The sequence below is a fragment of the Tubulanus polymorphus genome, chromosome 8 (genome assembly GCF_964204645.1).
Source record: "Tubulanus polymorphus chromosome 8, tnTubPoly1.2, whole genome shotgun sequence".
NCBI classification, from domain to species: domain Eukaryota; kingdom Metazoa; phylum Nemertea; class Palaeonemertea; order Tubulaniformes; family Tubulanidae; genus Tubulanus; species Tubulanus polymorphus.
The window spans coordinates 11992054-12013888 of record NC_134032.1 but is presented as its reverse complement, the minus strand read 5'-3'; the positions used below and the strand labels follow the sequence as shown (position 1 = coordinate 12013888).

Here is a 21835-nt window from a genome sequence, read left to right as displayed (position 1 = left end):
GAATTTGCATACTTGGAATTGAAATATATAAAAGTTCAATCCTTCCTGGAAGTGTTGCCGTTATTTTGCGACTCATCTCGATGTACTTTTCGACCTACGGGTCCTCACTTTATCAACCCCCAAAATTTTCTCGCTTCTATTTATCTGAGTTGACCTTGTTACCTGAGCTACATTGAATGTGATTGGCTGTTTGTTGGATATACCGGAAATTCCAGGAACTTCTGATGTAATTGGGAAAGCCCATTGGGAAAACCCAATGTGGAACCCAAAACAAAATGGCGAGCATTTCATTCGACTTCGTATCGTATGTTCGCTTATAATTTGTTCAGTGTTACGAATATAACCGAGTAGGCTATTCTAGGTATATTATTTATGGAAATTATTATGATAAATTCTAAATTAAATATTTTTGTCATTACAGGATATCTTCTTTTAATCATTGCAGCTAAATTTCAACTATACGAAAAAGCCCAGCTTGAGATGAACTACTCGTCCAAAATTGACCAACTGTTACAATGCACACATGAAACCAAGTAGAATCAAACTCATCAACCCAACCAACTGAAATGATCCAAGCCGATAACGAACCAAGCAATCATAAAAGGTAACTTGATATCAGAGATGAGAATTCCCTGCGGATTTCAGTATTGAAAAATATCAATTTTCCAAATAGTCCAAAAATGATGTATAAGCATTGGGGGGGGGGGGGGGGGGGGTGATCATGATCTCATTCAACTGGTCTGGCGCAATTGTTAATCATAATAAGGTTCAGTGAGTGTCTGTTTTACGTATCGTCGCGTATTGCATTTCAATGCTTATTCATTGCAACACTGATTTTGTATCTACTACTACCATGTGTATGTATTTTATCGCTCGGTTGCGGACAGACACGCGCGCGGCAACAGTAGTTATGTATATAGGCCTACTTACTGTTGCCATGCCCAAATGTTATAAGTTTAACTGACAGAATTGTCGGAAAGTGGCTGACGCGGTACCGGGGCTCTGTGTTGGGTTCGCGTTTCGGATCATTTCTCTAATCGGGACCGAATCTACTCGTACCTTACAAATATTTGATGCAATTTGAACTTTATCAAGCATCTCATATCTCAGAAGGCTGCGGTAAACCTCTTGGCCCATGGGCAATTATTTTATGGAAATTATTATGATAAATTCTATATGAAATATTTTGTCATTACTGGATATCTTCTTTTAATCATTGCAGCTAAATTTAAACTATATGAAAAACCCAGCTTGAGATCAACTACTCGTCTAAATTCGACCAACTGGAACAACGCACAGATGACGCCAACTAGAATGCCGCGCCGATAACGAATTACCATACCGATAACGAACCAAACAATCATAAAAGGTAACTTGATATACATGTAATTATTTTGATTAATTTTAAATGAAATGTTTTGTGATAACAGGATATCTTCTTTTAATGATTGCAGCTAAGTTTAAACTATTAGAAAAAGCCCAGCTTGAGATCAACTACTCGTCCAAAATTGACCAACTGTAACAGCGCAAAGTTGATGCCAACTAAAATCAAACTCATCAACCAATCAACTTAGATGATTGATCCATACCAATAACGAAGAAATCAATCATAAAAAGTAACGAGATATTCATCTAATTATTTTGATTAGTTCTATATGAAATATTTTGTGATTACAGGATATCTTTTTTTGTGCATTTCAGCTAGATGCTATCTATATGAAACTGCCCAGCTTTAGATCAAATACCCATCAAATATCTACAGATTAGCTCAGCCCACAGAATAATCCAAGCTTGGACGGCATCATTCAACTGAGAACATTCTAAACGATACTGAACCCAGCAAACTTGAAATGTAAGTTGATTTTTTATGGAAATTATTATGATAAATTCTATATGAAATATTTTGTTATTACAGGATATCTTCTATTTATCATTGCAGCTTAATTTCAACTATATGAAAAAACCCAGCTTGAGATCAACTACTCGTCCAAAATTGACCAACTGTTACAACGCACAGATGAAACAAGGAGAATCAACCGAACCAACTGAAATTATCCAAGCTGATAACAAACCAAGCAATCATAAAAGGTAACTTGATATCAGAGATGAGAATTCCCTGCGGATTTCAGTATTGAAAATATCAATTTTCCAAATAGTCCAAAAATGATGTATAAGTATAGGGGGGGTGATGATAATCTCATTCGACTGGTCTGGCGTGATTGGTAGTGGGGTGAATCATAATAACGTTCAGTGCCTGTTTTACTTATAGTCGTGTATTGCATTTCAATGTGTATTCATTGCAACACTGATTTTGTATCTACTACTACGATGTGTATGTATTTTAATGATCGGTTGCTGACAAACATGCGCTCGGCAACAGTAGTTATGTGTAGAGGCCTACTTACTGTTGCCGTGCGTGTACGTTATTAGTTTTACTGACTGAATTGTTGGTGAAGTGGCTGGTGCGATCATTTCTCTAATCGGGACCGAATCTACTCTTGGCCCATGGGCAATTATTTTATGGAAATTATTATGATAAATTCTATATGAAATATTGTCATGACAGGATATCTTCTTTTAATCATTGCAGCTAAATTTAAACTATATGAAAAACCCAGCTTGAGATCAACTACTTGTCTAAAATCAACCAAAACCGGAACAACGCACAGATGACGCAAACTAGAAATCCGCGCCGATAACGAATTATCATACCGATAACGAACCAAACAATCATAAAAGGTAACTTGCTATACATGTAATTATTGCGATTAATTTTAAATGAAATGTTTTGTGATAACAGGATATCTTCTTTTAATGATTGCAGCTAAGTTTCAACTATAAGAAAAAGCCCAGCTTGAGATCAACTACTTGTCCAAAATTTACCTATTGTAACAGCGCAAAGTTGATGCCAACTAAAATCAAACTCACCAACCAATCAACTTAGATGATTGATCCGCGCCGATAACGAACAAAGCAATCATAAAAAGTAACTTGATATTCATGGAATTATTTTTATTAGTTCTATATGAAATATTTTGTGATTACAGAATATCTTTTTTTTGTGCATTTCAGCTAGATCCTATCTACATGAAACTGCCCAGCTTTAGATCAATAAATACTCATCAAATATCTACAGATTAGCTCAGCCCATAGAATTATCGAAGCTTGGATCGCATCAACCAACTGAGAACATTCTAAATGATACTGAACCCAGCAAACTTGAAATGTAAGTTGATTTTTTAACGAATTATTGATAAATTCTATATGAAATATTTAGTCATTGCAAGATATCTTCTTTTAATCGTTGCAGCTAAATTTAAAGTTTTGAAAAAACCCAGCTTGAGATCAACTTCTCGTCAAAAATCGCCAACCAAATTAGATAATTGATCCACACCAATAACGAACATAGCAATAATAAAAGGTAACTTGATATTCATGGAATTATTTCCATTAGTTCTATATGAAATATTTTGTGATTACAGGATATCTTCTTTTAATGATTGCAGCTAAGTTTCAACTATAAGAAAAAGCCCAGCTTGAGATCAACTACTCGTCCAAAATCGACCGACTGGAACAGGGCACAGAAGAGGCCAGAACTGAACCCAGCAATCTTTAAAGGTAAGTTGATATACATGAAATTACCGGTATATAGAAATTTCAGGCCTTATATGACTACCATTTTTGGAGTGTCTATCATCAAAATCTATTTACCAGTCCACATGGCTGATCTTTTATCTTTACCAGTCGTAAACAGTGATGAACTAGTCCTACTTCTGCAATTGATTATTGGGGTTTAAATCGGCAATTGACACCAATGAATTTTACTTAGTGAAAAACTGGTTGGCTTGTAATTTGAAATGACGTGTAAATTATGATGAATCAGTCTGAAATGTTTTACTTTCTTCACTTTGTTTCAGCCAAACTACATCTCGGAAATAATGGTTTGAAGAAGACACTCACTAGTAGATGAAAAACTGCAGAAGCCCAGGTGATAAGTTGAGGAGCCAGCGACGGATTAATCACTCATGATGGATTCTTCTACAATCGGGGATTGATTTCTATAAAACATTTTATTAGGAGCAGCAATAGTGTATCTTATAAACACTAATTCGCACAACAATGCTAATGGATTATCTTATAAACACTGATTCAGGATAAACATTTTTTTAGAAGTAGCATAGACAATAGTGTATCTTATGATTTAAGGAGCAGCATAAACAATAGTGCATCTGATAAACACTGATATCCAGGAGCGGCAAAGACAATAGCAGACTTCTGTAGTAAAGTATCGAGTTTTTCTCCCTTTTTCAAACAGGTCTGATGGGTATAATAGTGCACAAAATCTACCTGATTGCGTGGAATCTAGTATGAAAATAGTTGTTGAGTTGAATAATAAAGATAAGACTATAACTATGGACTACGGGTCTTTATGAAACAGTGATTTGGTCTCAACACTTTGATAAATCCAGAATAAACCGAAGCTTTAATTGATTTAATTCATTCCTGAAACACTGCGTCTTGTTTTGGGCGACGCATGATAATTGTTGTTTGACTGACAATTAGCACACAGCCAGGAAAAATGGCTTAGATATTCACAATATAAGATGAATTCAATATTTGATGTTAGATCAAAAACTTTTTATATTATAAATATTTATTGAAATATAGCTGAAATATATAATATATTTGAGCACATCTATAAGTGAATCAGTCTCATTGACTGATCAGTTCTGTATCGCCAACTGCCGCGCTTACGTCGACTAGCCATGCTTTTCATTATTGGTAAAATTCACTCAAACCTAACTGATTCAATTAATATCTAAAAGCCATACTGTGTGTCAAGTGACGCATATTAGATATAGTTTAACTGAAAATTAGAATCTAAGATGAATTACTCATTAATGTATTACTTAGATAGATTAAGGTTAATTCAATTGTTATGTGAAATTATTTCTAATTCCATGGACATTTAAAATGTAGTTGATACATATGTATCTGAGCACATTTATTTATCTGTAAGTGAACCTATGGTGTCTTCATACAGCTGTATTAGTTTTGATACATACCGTATTGCCAAAATAATTTAACGCAGATTTACTTCCGATCGAATCTGTGCACAAATACATTCCTGGATTTGGAAGGGGGAATATTTCAATTTCACTGTGTATGTCAGATTGAAAGCCTTATTCTGACAGGATATCCTAAATTTAGGTCTTACTCCTCTTGCTAATAGCTCTCTTTTACTAACCCCTCTCCTTCAAACTATTTTCTAGCATCATGACTCGCACCGCACCAGGGAGGTCCGGTCATAACAAGGTCTTTTGGTCCTTATACACAGTGTACTATATATGGGAAATAAAGATTATATAGCCATTCGGCTAAGGGAATTTCTAATTTACCACTAAAAATATGCTTTTTTATCTTTAATTTCCGATGAACTCAAATAGTGACAAATTCACCACATCTGAAATTCTACTCATGTAGATTTTCAGGCTCCATATAAATATTGTTCAACTGACAATTAAAATATAGCTAGTATGATTACTAATTAATGGTTCGCTTAGATACCTAGAATTTAATTAAAATTAATTCAATGTAATGAATATAAGTGAAACTTATTCAAAATTGCACAGTGGATGAGACGACTGTATCGCGCAATGTCATCTGCGTCTAACTGGGCCACATGTGTGTGTAGGATCTGTTGAATCAGTTAGGTTTTGGGGGATTCTGGGTTAGTTAAGCTAGGTATCAAAAGCTCTGATGCAAAATTAGCAGTTCAAATAGTGATTAATTCAAATTTGTACCAGATCTGAAATTCTTCTCGTGTAGAAATTTCAAGCCCCATATAAAATATTGTCCGAGACAATTTCAGTTATAGCTAGGACATTATCATTTAACTAATTGATTAGGTATCTAATTCAGCGTCTTCATATAAGTTAAAAGTGCTCAAATCTAAACCATAGGGGTTGAAAAGACAACTATCATTTAATATTGATTGATATATAAAGAATACTGGGTATGTTTTAACTCTGTCTCTTGTGCGTGTTATTTATTTAATCTTTGAGGCTTTGCAGAATTCTGGATTTGTCGAGTTGTGGGAATGATTCAAGGTTTCTTAAATCTGTAGAACCATGTTACTTATAGGATCAGTGTGCTCAATGCTGGCAGCGCACTCACTCTTCAGTTAGTTATATTATCATAATTACAAAATCATTGTATATATTAGGAGCAATATTTAGAATTAATGAAATGGATTAGAATACCATTCACTGGGTACAGATGTTGCCATCTGTGGGTAGAAAACATCTCTTAACTGACGATGAAGGAAATTTGATAATACGAACATGGTTTAGCTGACAATCGAAATATATATAGGCCAATATTACTAGCACGTTTGCACTGTATGATGGGCCTGGGTTTCAATAAAAGACACATCAAGAATTTCAAGAAGATAAAAGAGAAAACAGTTCAAAAACGATTTGATAAGATTGATTATGCATTACTAAATTTGTTGTAACTCTGGTATTCCTAGAGATGACTATAGATGCTTTAGTTGAATTGTTGTTAAATTATAATAATCAACCATTGCTTAGATATTTAGAATATAGATGAATTACTATATGAGTTGAATTTCATAAATATCATTTAAGACTATTATTAAAATCTACGTATCGATCCACATTGCTGATCTTATATATGAATTGACATGATAATTATGATCAGTGATATTCGAAAGGATTTTCTGCTCAAAAGGTTCTGCTCTTTTCTTCAGCTTGCCGTTTCAGACTGATTGGAAGATAGTTTGAATGAACCGGAATCGAATTTCCCAATTATGTACTTCGATTTCAGACATACTCGAGGAAAAAAAACAATAAACTTTAAAAAATTAGACAAATTTAAACGGTGAAAATGACAAAAAAATTAAAGTTAGACAAAATTCTCCCACCTTGAAAACTTTCGGACTAGTTACATGAAAAAAAGACCAAATATTGTAAAATATAGTTACTTCCAAAATCTCGATGTATTAAATTAGGCAGAAAAAGATAGATAAAATTATTCAACCTTGTAAACTTTCGGACTAGTTACATGAAAAAAAGACCAAATATTGTAAAATATAGTTATTTCCAAAATCTCGATGTATTAAATTAGGCAGAAAAAAATAGATAAAATTATTCAACCTTGTAAACTTTCGGACTAGTTACATGAAAAAAAGACCAAATATTGTAAAATATAGTTATTTCCAAAATCTCGATGTATTAAATTAGGCAGAAAAAAATAGATAAAATTATTCAACCTTGTAAACTTTCGGACTAGTTACATGAAAAAAAGACCAAATATTGTAAAATATAGTTATTTCCAAAATCTCGATGTATTAAATTAGGCAGAAAAAAAATAGATAAAATTATTCAACCTTGTAAACTTTCGGACTAGTTACATGAAAACAAGACCAAATATTGTAAAATATAGTTATTTCCAAAATCTCGATGTATTAAATTAGGCAGAAAAAAAGTTAACCCCAATCAGTCACTTAATATGTGCTTCGACTATTTAAACGGTGAAAACGACCAAAAAAATTGAAGTTAAACAAATTTATTAAACATTGTAAACTTTCGGACTAGTTACATAAAAAAAGACCAAATATTGTAAAATTATCTTCAACCTTGTAATATAGTTTTCCAAAATCAGAATTAGGCAGAATAAAAGATTGTTTGAATGAACTGGAACCAAATTACCAATTATGTTCTTGGACTTAAAAAAAAAGATCTGTAAAAACGACCGCCAATCACGCAACTATATCTGTACTTCGATTTCCGATTTAAAAAAAAAAAACCGCCGTTTCGCTCCCGGCAGGTGTGGTAGGTTTGTAAGGGACACTAACTCGAAAAGTCAAATGAGAGCTTGAGGTCAACAACTAATCAAAAATCTGCCGATTAGAGAACAGTGCACAGAAACCAACCGACTTAGGAGATCCTCGTCGATGATGAAACCAGCAATCATAAAAGGTAACTTGATATACATGGAGTTATTACGATGATTTCTAAATGTCGTGATTACAGGATATATTTATTTACTCATTGCAGCTAAAAGAAAGAGACCAGCTTAAAATCAACTACTCATCTGAAATCTACAGATTTGAACAACCCACAGAAGAATCAAACTCATTAGATGGAAATTACCGGTATATAGAAATTTCAGGCCTCATATGAATATCATTTGATAAGTGATTATTATCGAAATCTATTTACCTGTCCACATGGCTGATCTTAGAACTTTTATCTTTACTAGTCTTACACCTTGGAGTAATAAATTTTTCAAATGAGTACTCCAAGCTTAAACATTGATGAACTAGTCCTACTACTGCAATTATTTTTTGGGGTTTAAATCGGCAATTGACGTCAATGAACCTAATTCTTATTTTGGAAATAACCATATTAACTAAGTGAAAAACACGGTGGCTTGTAATTTGAAATGACATGTAAGTTATGATAAATCTGTCTAAAATGTTTTGCTTTCTTCACTTTGTTTCAGTCAAACTACATCCCAGAAATAATGGCCTGAAGAAGACACAAGCAGACAAATACCCATTGACCCATTTGCAGATGAAAACTGCAGTAGCCCAGATGAGGAGTTTAGGAGCCAGCGACGGATTAATCACTCAACGATGGATTCTTCTACAATCGGTGGTTGATTTCTATAAAACATTTTATCAGGAGCAGCAGAGATGATAGTGTATCTTATAAAAACTGATTCGCGTAGCATAGACAATGGATTATCTTATAAAATCTGATTCAGGATAAACACCGAAGCAGCAAAGACAATGGTTTATCTCTGAGATCTAGCACTGAGATCTAGCAGCGGCAAAGACCTCTGTAGTAAAGTATTGATTTTTTTTACTAATATCACCCTTTTTCAGACCAGTCTGATAGGTAACATAGTTTAAAAAATTTACCTGATTGCATGGAATGGAGTATGAAATAGTTGTTGAGTCGAATATTGAAAATAGTTAGATATTTAGGTTCCTTCGGCCTGAGAAAGGAACTCTACGTTTGAATATTTCAATATAGAGGAAACTATTTTACATTGAGTTTGTAAAAAGATGTGTTTTGCAATGTGACAGAAAAGTCCTTCTTAATAAAAGCTAAGCTCCATTAATTCAAATTCATTTTTAAAAGGAATGTAAAACAGCTATAAACTATTAACTACTAAGCTATTAAGTTATTGGTTTATTGATTAGTTATCGATTGTACAATTATGTTGATCTTTTCGAAGCTGGAAGAAAAAACGTCAGAATACTTAAGTTAGGGCAAGGTTGACAAAATTCTAGTTTTCTAGTGAAAGTAATGTTAATGAAAATGAAATGAAGACTGATTAATTGATAAGAATTACACAGTGAATCTGTATGTTTCATCTATAGTTTTAATGCTGGAGACAGTTATTGAAATACAGTTCATGCGTTTGTAAATTAGGAACTTGCATGATGATTCCTCGATTAAGATATTATTGTTGTGAGAATAAAACGATGTGTACATTTTCATCATTCATGTAGAAACTATTCAGTGTTTTAGTAGTTTTATAGAAACAATTCCACTGCGGTGCTTTTCAGTGGTTCATGATTACTGATTTGATTAAGGCCCTGTCGAAAATAGAGGAGCAGTTTCTTGATAACTTGAGGATACAGTGCTAATTGGTCAATTGTCCTAGCTTCATTTTGAATATCGGCTTAAACACTGAAATATATGGACACGAATGATGATGCTGGAATTATCTTAAATAATCAGGAGGAAAACCTTCATAATACTTTGCAGGGTTTGATCTAAGAAATAGAAGCCACTTGAACACGGGGCAAGCATATCTGTGATATTGCTTGCCCCTCAAAAATCAACTTGCCCTACATGAACAGTCCGATCGTGACACAATCATCCCTTGCATCGAGTGGGATAAAAGCTTTGAGACATAGGATTAAACAGCCCGGTGGACAAGTGATAATGATAATCTACTTGCCCTGATGAAAATTAACTTTTATCGGGCAATTGGACTCGTGCTTAGATCAGATCCTGCTTTCTTTCAAATGTAACATATGTGGAAATAAGATAGTTGATAATGTTTGAAAGACAAGAAAATTTGGCAGTGTTTTTAGTTTGCTTGTAATAATTAAGATGAATTAGGTAACATAATGCTTTCCAGAGTGAGTGAATTTGTAGCTGTAATGTATGTTTTTATTTTTAACTGTTTTTAAATAACTTTTTAATAATAGCAGGGTATATAGGGTATAAGTGTTGTGTAAGAATAAAACGACAAACATGTTCGTCATTCATGTTGAAATTTTCAGTTTAGTAGTTTTATAGCAATATTTCCACTGGTGCTTCCAATGGTTCATGATTTGATTTGGAACAGTCTCTTGATAAATGAGGATGTATGAACAGTGTTAATCAGTTAATTGTGCTAGCTATATGAACCATGGACTCTAAAATCATGGTTTAACAAAGTCGGGTCCAGCAACATCTGCACAAGAAGCACCTCGAAAAGTAATTGAAGCTTACTTAATTATAGATATCTAAGCAATTTATTATGAGTAATTGCCCTTGCTGTATTCAAATTGACAGTTGAACAATATCTATATACTCGATTTGTCTTGTTAAATACTATATACTCGATTTGTCTTGTTAAATGTTATATACTCGATTTGTCTTGTTAAATGCATAAAAGAAAATACTTCCTAAGTATTTTGCATAAAATGTGAAATTTGAGAAAATAACCAATTTGATAAATGTCTGAAAACCTCTTAAAGACTAAGGAAAAGGTGGCAAAGCTCTAGTTATCTTGTCAAATAATGTTAATGAAAATCTAATCAAAGACTGTTTCGATCGTTAATCTTAAACTTTCCAGTTTGGATTTGTGGTTTTATCTGCGGTTTTAATGTTTTTATGTTGGAAACTTTTGAAATACAGGTCATGTGTTTGTAAATGACATACGTACATAAATAAATACCTGTCGTTTAGGTATGGGCCTTATTGTTGTTGTGGGGATGAAACAACATGTTCATGTCAATTGTTCATAAAACACTGATTTATGAAGGTCCTAATATAGTTGAGCATTTTCTTGATAATTGACAAGATATGTCCTAAATCTCTTACAATGTCATTTGAACAGTTGATATGATCAATTCATATTTTATGAATGATTAACAAGTGGCAGTTATATTGACCTCATGAATTGTCAAATTCATAATCTCAGACTTTCAGACTAGTCCAATTTTCAGTGTTTTATGGATCAAAGTTTACAATTCTCTGTGTATTTTTGTTATTTTCCTATTGATGCAAATGTATAAATCAACTGTAGTGGAAATGTATCACATGTAAAAACTTTGAAATACCTTACATGTAACTAAAGTTTGTCATGTATGAAATTGTACTATCAAAATTTGAGAAAATAAGCTATGTAGATAATTTGATATGTGAAAATAAGATAATGTATAAAATGTAAATCAGATCGATTACTTAATCCTACGCTTTCCAGAGTAATGGCCAGGTTTATCTCTGGTTTTAGTGCGGGGGCCACGGACTATTAGAGTCCATGGTGTTAGGCCATAGCCTTGTTTGTTTTATAGTCTATGGTTGGACCATGGGCGTATAAACTCTCGTTGGACTAGTTGGTTTTGAAAGTCCACGTGTTTTGGAATTTTTTGCATTCTAATTCCCTGAGCATACCTGGCATTCTGTATAATTGTTGTATGAGAATAAATATTTGTCATTCGTTTAGTTAGTTAAGTTTTAGATTTCTATAAAGCAACTCCTGGTCAGTTTCCACCGTGTGGATCTCAACGGTATTTTATTCCACATGGGCTCATATCACATAGTTTTTGGTGTAAAAACAATCTGTTTATCCAGTGTCTGTTATTTTATATACATAATACACACTGGATTAACAGATTATTTACACTTTAACACATTTTAACACTACCTACTCCTGATACGAGCCTCTGTTTTATTCTTGCAATTTACTGCCTTTTTTTCAAATCCCACCAGCTGGTCTGTCGGCAAAACCAATACGACTTATATTACCAGTATGACTATTTTATAGAAGTCCAGACACAGCAGGCCTAAATACGATTAAAAAATCCGCCATTTTGGATCTGTCAAAATCGACCCGAAACAAGCTTTCAACCTTCTGCAGTCGCCATCTATCTACGTCTATTGTAACTAATACGTCATTATTATGAATGTCTGATTTTGACAGCTGAACCCGAGTGGGTTTGGTTTGTTTTCAGGAGTTAAGGCGGTTTTATGCGCCGTTGCAAAAGCCCAAAATGGATTTAGTTGAACCGGAGGTAAGTTTAGATCGACACGGAGTTCTGCAATCGCTCCAAAACTTTCTAGAATTTACTGGAATTAGAGAAAATCGGCTTATTTTTACCAAATATAAATTCAATTTTATTGAATGACTCGTCTAAATTTATCCATACTATTTTTGTGTTAGTCATCAGAAAGATTATATAGATGTCTACGATTATTCATATATTTGTCTGTGCTCAGTGAAAATGTTTGAATAAGAATAAGATTTTTAAGGTTCCCCTCGGCCCCACTAATCATGTTCGCTGTATGTAGTCCGTTGTCTCATTGTGACTGTGTGGAACTGGGTCCAGTTTCACAAAAAAGTTCAGCTCTAATTTTTGGTCTAATCGCTATTGGTAACTTCATTTCTTCAATGAAGACAACATTTCAAACTTAACCGACTTAGGCTTAGGCTAAACTTTTTCGTGAAACTGGGCCCTGTGCTTCTAACAGCTAATGTCTATTTATTAATTGATGAGACCTGTTTTTCTTGGATATTTTGCTTACTTTTTGGGGTACATACCTCATTTATGTCTTAACAGAATGCCAAAAATCGCGGACAACAACTGAATATCCGATATATTTCCAGTTCTGTATCAATTAGATGGATTGGCAAAAAGACTCCTTAAGTCCAGTTGAATGAGAGAGAGAATCCTCCATTTTGTCAAATTTCTTGGATTTGAACATTGTTACCATGCCTACGCCACCCTGATTTAGTTGTTGAGACCCCACAAGAAATATAACTTCATTTCGTAGGCATAATGACAATGTAAAAATTCAAGAAATTTCACAAAATGGAGGATTTTCTCTCTCATTCAACTGGACTTAAGGAGTCTTTTTGCCAATCCATCTAATTGGTACAGAACTGGAAATATATCGGATATTCAGTTGCTGTCCGCGATTTTTGGCATTCTGTTAAGACATAAATGAGGTATGTACCCCAAAAAGTAAGCAAAATATCCAAGAAAAACAGGTCTCATCAATTAATAAATAGACATTAGGCCCACCTCTAATCTTGTCAATGACTGGACTGTAGTTTGTTTTCATCGAGTCAATAACTTAGCAATGTCTTAAGTTTCTCAAAACTGTATTAAGTCAAAAACGTGGAAATTTGGAGCTTTTAATGAACATTAACTTGTTGATATTCAGAATAGATTTTCGCTTTTTTTACTGTGGATTTGAGTCTATAGACAGTCATTTCTTAATGGAGAACTGAAAAAGTCTAAAGCACAGGGGTTCCAGTTAGTTACCTAATCGTTGGTGGTAAGCTTTTATAATCAGATGGGCTTATATCTGCAAAAATATCCGATCGTGAAACTAAACCACAGACAGGCCTACTGACTAAGGGACTCTCAAGGTGAAAAAAAGCTCGATTGTCCAGTAACATATAATCAAAAATACATGAAGTATTTTTGGTATCGGGGCCTAATCCATAGTACTGGGATAGTCCTACTGGATGACCCAAGCTACTATTCACCCCACACTTCAAATACAAGCCCCTGTCGTTTTAGCCCCTAAGCGCTGGTTGAATACTTGTGTGCAGTTATAGCAGCTTTGCGTATTAAATTCAAAAGAAAGTGTAAACCGTACTGAATACAGCGAACCTCCGAGATGCTTATTCGCACGTGAGGATTAGGTTATAATCTGCGTTTATTATTACAAATTTTTGCATTCAAATATAACGCCGTTAGAAGGCCATCTCGCTGTGTTTATTTCTAAAACCCGCGGTTGAGAAATTTCTGGCGAAATGCCAACAACGATCATCATCGCGCGCACGCGTGGCATTGACATTTAAAATTCTTTTTTCGCCGAGTACGGTTGTAAATAGTCGAACGTCGATTACGAGGGTTTTGTGGAGTGTTATATAATTACGCGCGCGCGCTCGACTCGGCCATCATTTTTGTACCGAACTTTTCATTTCGTCGTTAAATTTCTGTCGAGTTTGTTTGAACGGCTGATGAAAGCTCGACGTCGATATTGATAAGTACTCGGCTGAGAGAAAAAGAGAGAACGAGTGGTGAGGGAACGCGAGGCAGAAAAATCATGGCGCTATTGCACTTTCGTACCCCCCTCCCAAAAATTTTTATTTCAGCATTATTTATTATCAGGGAGGTCTAGGTATGAAGGCGAGACCCTTGGGACTGACTGATTCGAACGGGGGCGCAAGTAACGCGCTGCGCTCTTGGTCACAATTTATATAGACTTGCGCCTATACGCTTCGAAGGGCGGAGCCAGGTTTTTTGGAAGGTGGGGGACCAGGGTTCTGAAGGGCACGTAAGTATTCACAAAGGGTACCCCAATGCGGCGAGCGCTAATGTTTTGAATTTTTTCGGTGTTCTCCATGGCTATTTGATGGCTGTCATGAGGAAATAATGCACATTTCTTTGAAAAGTTTTTCCTAAAAATGTTTCCACAAAATTTAGGGGGGACTAGGGCCAGTTCCATAGACAGGGCTTAGACTTAAGACTGGTCTAAGACAAACTTAGTTCTATAGCCAACTTAAGACCAGTCTTGAGGTTTAAGACCACATTTGGTCACACAAGTCACGACTATGGAACCGGCCCCTGGTCTGTATCCGCCGGGCTTATATTCTCTCTAATTCAGTTCAATTCAATATTTATTCCTCATCAAGTCTTAAACGATTACATCCATTTCACTCTCGGTGCCTGACTGAAATTTCAAAATTTTCCAGACCGCAGTTTTGGCTTCGTGCTCTCCGTTTTTGTTACTCGTCCTTGTTCGATGCTCCCGTCAAAGACCGCAAAAAATAGAAAATGTTTTGACCGAAACTCAATGACAAAAAGTAGAGGAGACGCGAGTGGAGAAAGCCCCTCTTACGAGAGATGGCAAGTTGAAGGAAGACAAAAGGGAAGAGATGGTGAGGGAAGAGAAAGGGGGAATGGAGAGAGGAGGAAAGAGAAAGGGGGAAGAGAGAGGAGGGAGGAGAAAGGGGGAAGAGAAGGCTTGAGAGGCAAACGAACTAATATTGAAATATTTCCTCGTAGCGGGGTGAATTTTATTGATATGAAATGTAATATTGATCTTTATCGGTTATAACCGATGAAAACACTTAAAAAGAGAGGAGAGAGAGGGAGTTGCTCAATATAGAGACCCTTGTCTCTGTTCGTGTTGGGGAAAATTATGTTTGTTTAATGGACATATTATTACTATACTTTTATTAGATAAAGCTGAGGGTTCGAGGCGGGAGGGGCGATCACATAAACTACTGCGGTACTAGAAGTGAGATCTTGTGACCAGCTACCGAACTCATCGCTGATTGCGACGAGAGCGGGGTTGGATCCAAAGTGGCCCGGGTCCCCCCTTTTTTTTGCCAAGATAACATTTTAGAAACCTGGTTACGCATACGGTGGAAAATTAACGTCGGTCAATGATGTTCTATCACTTCAAGTGCTCGGAAAGTGATCAATTTTTTCAAAATTTTCTCGGGGCCCAAAACCCCCTCAAGGACTTTGCGTCCATAACGCGTGTATTCATGTACCCAGTATGAGTTTACAACTAGGCCCCTCTATTCAAATTCCTGGGGAACACGTGCTCCTTGAGCTCCTGTCTGGATCCACCCCTGGCTAAATATGTATAGTACAGATTTAGATATTTCAGACCGATCGACCGACCGACCGACCAACCGACCGGAATCCGGGACGATTTAAGACAATCCCCGTCGACCTAGAAATCAGACGCCCGCATAACAAACAGACAACACGGATTCCTGCAGCATTAACGCAAATTGTTTTATAGTTTGGTTGCCATGGAGACTTTTACCGGCGGTGATTATTGGAGGCATTTTTCATTGTCGACCCCCTCTCTATCAGGTGGAATATCTTCGACAGGGGGATTTCAAGAAATGGCGAATTTATATTCATTTGACGCGATCGAGGGTTAAATTATTTGCGTCTGACAGCGTGGATCGTATTTGATTGAAATGTCACGTACCACCGGGTATCTGTGGTTTCATTTCGACTCCGCCATCCAGTTCCACAGTTTTGTGTTGGTTTCATTTGAGTATTGACAGTTGTTTGTGGGCTATTTGACTGTAGACCCAGTTCCACAGTTGTGTGGCTTTAATAGATGAGCGATGATTGCTCATAGATTTTACTCTGGATCTATTTCCATGGCTGTGTGGGTTTCAGCCTAATTTGACTGTGGATTCAGTTCCACAGTTATAGGCCTATTGGTTTAATTTGACTGGATCCAGTTCTACAGCTGAGCTGTGTTGTTTTAATTCCACTCTGGACTCAGTTCCACAGCAATGTAAGGTTAGATTCGACTGTAGATCCAGTTCCACGGTTATATGGGTTCAATTTGACTCTGGACCCAGTTTCACAGTTGCGTGGGTCTAATTTGACTCTAAACCCAGTTCTACAATTGTGTGGGTTTAATTTGACTCTGGACCCAGTTCCATAGCTGTGTGGGTTTAATTTGACTCTGAACCCAGTTCCACAGCTGTGTGAGTTTATTCTACTCTGGACCCAGTTCCACAGTTGTCCGGGTTTAATTCGACTGTGGACTCAGTTCCACAGTTGTGTGGGTTTAATTCAACTCTGGGTCCATGTCATAAAATCCCCACAGTGTTTTCCCGAAGAACGAGAAACTATAAATAAATGGTATTATTATTAGTTATTTACCGAGGAATGTTCAGATTTCTGTAGCCGTATTGTCGCTATTGTCGTAGTCGCAGGCCGCGGACGTTTCAGGTTGAATTCGCGTTCGTTATTTTTCGTTTCGAATCCCGGAAACGAATTATAATTTCCTATCAACACACGTGCGTTTTAACAATGTAACCCTTCGTGTCATATTGTAGAATTTATCCAATTATCGGTTGTAGAAGACCAGGTGTTTACAATAGAGGTCATTTCTTCCCTTCTCTCTCTCTCTTCTCTCTTCTCTCCTTGAGTTTTCTCACGTGAATTCGATTGTTTGCAAAAGTGCAGTTCAATTCAAGGGAAAGCAATTAGCGAAATTAAAGAGGGCTTGTTGAATGTACGAACACTCACCATCTGTTCCCCCTTCTCTATCTCTCTCTCTTTCTGTCTGGTATTGGAAATCAGTCAGTTTTAGAATCAAACTTTAGATTTGACTATTGTTGTTAAATTGCGATCCACTCTGTCGTCGGTTTGGTCAAAATCCATCGGTTTGGACCGCAATGGAATTCTTGTTTCTCATAGATGCAGTCAGTTGTTTTGGATGCCTCCATTCTCTTGCTTGAGATCATATCTCGTGTGTCTCCCTAGAACTATCCTTTGCTCCAGACTCAAGTCTACCAACCTTTCTCCATAGCTGGGACAGGTTTGTCTTGGATTCTGTAAGCCTTAAAACTATCTTCGTCGAGTTTCTGTCTTGGACCCTATCACCGTCGTATTAACATCTTCGACTCAATCTTGCTGTCTCTGTTCCCTGGTGTCCACCTGCCCTATACTGTAACTATCTGGCTACACAAGACTCCACCTGCCCCATACTGTAACTATCTGCTCCAGACTCAACCTGCCCCATACTGTAACTATCAGCTCAAGACTCCACATGCCCTATACTGTAACTATCTGGCTACACAAGACTCCACCTGCCCCATACTGTAACTATCAGCTCAAGACTCCGCCTGCCCCATACTGTAACTATCAGCTCAAGACTCCACCTGCCCATACTGTAACTATCTGCTCAAGACTCCACCTGCCCCACACTGTAACTGTTTGTCTACTCCAGACTCCATATGCTCCACACTGTTTGTCTCAGAATCAGTATCACCGTCCTGACTGAGGTGACTTCCCGGGTAAAAATCAATCCGCCCAGGACTCTATTACCCGCTCTCAGTTCTCGGTATCTGCCCGGCGCTCTGAACTCTTTAACAGCTTGTTTCTCGTTCGGTCGATAACAATAGATCTATCGATACATTACCACAGACAGTCAGTCAGTCAGTCAGTGAGCACGGAGCGAATGAGAGTTTTAAAAGAGAGGGGGGTACACATTCATCTCACTCACTCGAGCAGCGTCAGTTGATGATGGGATACGGCAGCGTCGGGATGGATGCGGTTAATGGATTTTACTCCTCAGCGGTTCGACTTTAGTTACAACAACTCATCCTATACTCACGTAATACATACACGCGCGTGTACGTAGCCTTCACCAGAAATCATGGTGAGTCGAAATTCATTTTCAGGAGGGCGGGGGTCTGTTATTTTTTTTCTTTTTATAAAAACAAAACGTTGCGAATGTTTCATCAGTCAGTTCATCATTTTCGGGTGCATTTTTTTGACCTTTCGAAAAAGCTTTCGTTTTTGAAAGTCGATATTCTGCCAAGGTAGATGCAGCCTACCGTATAGGCAGCACTTGTGGATGAATGAACCTCAAATGTAATGGGATCCGCTTATTTAGTATATGTGGAAAATTAAATTTGACATGCGTGCAAACGCTTAGATTGCATCTGTAGATAGTTAAATCTTGAAATTTTTTCAGGTGAGGGGAGAATTTGAGCAGTACTCACAAACTGAGGCGGGATCCACACCTCTCTGTTTTAGGGGATCTGTTTTTAGGAACATAGTTTTATCGTGAAAATTGTAATTTACGACTCTGAGATCGAAGACTTCGGTCGAAATAGGAGAATTTTGATTGTTACAATAATTTATATATACATTCACTCACCTGTGTGAGTTTATAGCTGTTGATAAGCATGCAAGGATAAGACTTATCTGACTTATCATGTTGTATTTATTTCTATGCACTGAATGATGGTGGTAAGAAGTATTACCTCGTCAGTACGGGTGGAGGTTACTGCAGACAGTAGACTACCCTCGCTCAACTCTGGGATCCGGTAACAACTCGAGGGATAACCGGTCAATTCGGATTTGTTGAAATGTTTTTCTGACCCTATCTGCTGGTATCGAAATGCAGCCTGGAACAACCCCTATCATCCCCCTTTAGATACACTTCAGCCTGGAACCACCCCTATCATCCCCCTTCATACACACTGGAACCACTGCCTCAGAAATTTGCAATAGTTATGTGATGTGAAGTCTGGATCGTCACCGTTTGACATCGACAAAGTGCACTGATGTCTTATGCCTGGTGTTTTGTAGTTCACTTTCAATGAAAAATATGAAGTCCCTGACGCACGTGAAGTGTGGACGATCAGCTTTGGGCGTGTGCTGATGAAATATCTAATGTCTGGTGTTTGTGGTTCATTTTCGATCAAAAATGTCTCCGCGCGTATTCTTGAACATTTGAAGTGTGGGCGATAATTGCGACTAAGTATTGAATGTCTTCAGAGTCTGGGCGGATGACTGACATATATCAAGTATCCATCTGGGACATTGTTGTCAGACAAATTTTCGCCAGTTCCACATAATTGTTGCGATTTTACCACGCTCTCTTTACGAGTTAAAACTATTGACAATGAACTTATTCTGGTTCTTGTACCGTGGTCTTACAATAACTGAAGTACGTGTCATTGGTAAATATTTTCTCCGATGGCGTGCGCGTATATATATACCACCCACTAACACCGCTGAATATCAACCCCGACCGATCAATGATATATTTTTCGCCGTATCGATTCGCTTGCCCTGAATTAATCTTTCCGTTTGTGACCTCGGTATCAGCCGTCAATCGATAGCTATCTAATAATCTAACATCTCCTCGAGCCCGGAGTATGAGGAGTATACGTATGATTACCTCCGACTAATAAATACTTGGTGTAATAAATACTGTTGTGTAGTTAAATAAATATATCTATCGCAATAACACGGAATTGTAGCAGAATCGATCTTTGACCGAAAGAGATCAAGAGAGCAAAATTTATTTTCTTTTGTCTAGAAGAATAACTCGATATTCTGGCCTTGCATTGGGGGAAATTAAATGTTTTGATCCATAGATTTACGTATGAACCAATTTACGTTTGAAGTCTTAAAAATAATTCGGGACCCAGTTCCACAGTTGTGAGTTAGAGTTAACCCTAAGTCAAAGTTAGTTCGTTTTCACTCAGAGTCAAATCGGAGTCAAATCGGAGTCAAATCTTAACTCACAACTGTGGAACTGGACCCGGGTTATATGCCCGGTGAAGTGGGATCTTGCTGCAAAGACCCCTTATTTTTTCAAAAATCCTGGTTACACCTTATGAACTACGGGTTCTTGCTTTGAATTTGGGATGACCCTGAATTAATCGTAGGGCCTGATAGTCAATGAGGAACAAAATTAGGAAGACTCCGGTTTTTTTTTCGATGATGTTGTTTGTTTGCATTGTTAAAGGGTGAAATTCTGGCAGGCGTCTGAGACTGTAGGCATTTCCTCATAGAACTAACTGCAGATAGAGAGAGAGAGAATGTAAGATAAACAAACCCCCACGAGATATTCCGGGGTTATCTAAAACTATGCATAATAACAACAATACAATGTAAACTGTAGAATCGTAATTAACCACAATAGTTTGCTTTAGATTGATAAATACATGTTCGCGTTGAGATCACTTTTTATTATATATAGCCGCGATCACATGAGTGTGGCTGGGGCCAAATTTGCTTTGCCGTGATCACACAAGCATTTTTGGCTCGCGCCAAATTGGGCCAGGACAAGGCCCGAGCCAAATTTTAGCACCGGTCAAAATATTGTGTGCGGTTCGGGAACTGGTCCTTTTCTTGGTTGAAGCATTGTTTAGTATCGAGTGAGTGGTTTACGTGTGTGAACATGCGCTCTCTTATTAGACACGGGCCAAATTTGACTCGGGGCCTGATCCGTGCCAATTTGGTCCAGGTCAAATCGTTTTTGTGGCGTTCGCGGCTTTTAACTCTCAATCGAAATCGAATCCTCTTTCTATCCGGACAAATTTTCAGGAAATAGAATTTTCTTCTCTGCGAGTCTTCAGTATCCATATCATATTCAGTTCAATATCATTAGAATGGGTATATGACTATTAAGAGTATTCATAAGTGCAAGTATTTGATCATGGGAGATAATCCAATACCCTGAGATCAAATTCCGTCCTTTATCGAGTTTTCTTTCATCTGGATTGTTAGCCTCGTGCATAGGCACACAGATCATTACATTGTGTGATATTGTAGTCTTCGATAAACTGAGATTTTGAAATTTTCTGCTCTCCAGATATCGCGATTAAGTCATACATATTTTTTGCTCGAATGCAGACAACAGTAGTATCTCTCATTTTTAACGAAGATCGTCGTAAATTAACGAAAATTACACGCAATTTACGAACCATTAGTAATTGCGCGGTAATTAATGCTTGCGTAACAGATGCTAAATTACAACCGTATAAATCTGCATAACAAGGGCACTTGAATGAACTGTGAATCGTATCTAAACGATGCTAAAAAAATGGGTTCTAAGGGCCCCAGTGCATTATTGTGAAGTGCAGAAATTTGTGCGCTATAGGTATATAGAAGTTTGGTGTACGCTTGGAAGCTTAAATTCTAGTCATATCATATTAACCCTTTCAGTGCTGACTAATTAATACCCTATAGTGCTGGAGAAAATTTGAAAATTCT

The 21835-nt window shown here is 36.8% G+C and overlaps 1 protein-coding gene and 2 long non-coding RNA genes across 7 annotated transcripts in view; all 3 read left to right on the top strand.

The window, feature by feature from the left end:
• Positions 1-1564: 1564 nt before the first annotated feature.
• LOC141910255 (uncharacterized) lies at positions 1565-2665 on the top strand. The gene is made up of 4 exons (XR_012619885.1): positions 1565-1616; positions 1702-1852; positions 1940-2088; positions 2591-2665. It is a non-coding gene; the product is annotated as an uncharacterized LOC141910255 (long non-coding RNA).
• Positions 2666-7923: 5258 nt separating this feature from the next.
• LOC141910210 (uncharacterized) lies at positions 7924-9096 on the top strand. Its single transcript, XR_012619867.1, has 3 exons — positions 7924-8003; positions 8082-8179; positions 8530-9096. It is a non-coding gene; the product is annotated as an uncharacterized LOC141910210 (long non-coding RNA).
• A 3128-nt stretch (positions 9097-12224) lies between these two features.
• The window catches only part of LOC141909589 (gamma-1-syntrophin-like), a 30562-nt gene continuing 20951 nt past the window's right edge, over positions 12225-21835 (top strand). For 4 of the 5 annotated variants that reach the window (XM_074800063.1, XM_074800060.1, XM_074800061.1 and 1 more), the window contains exon 1: positions 12225-12328. In XM_074800063.1, the coding sequence (XP_074656164.1) occupies positions 12308-12328 (21 nt within the window). In that variant the 5' untranslated portion in view covers positions 12225-12307. Of the gene's footprint in view, positions 12329-18345; positions 18480-21835 lie in introns of those variants that run through there. The other variant, XM_074800062.1, reaches the window with a different exon arrangement.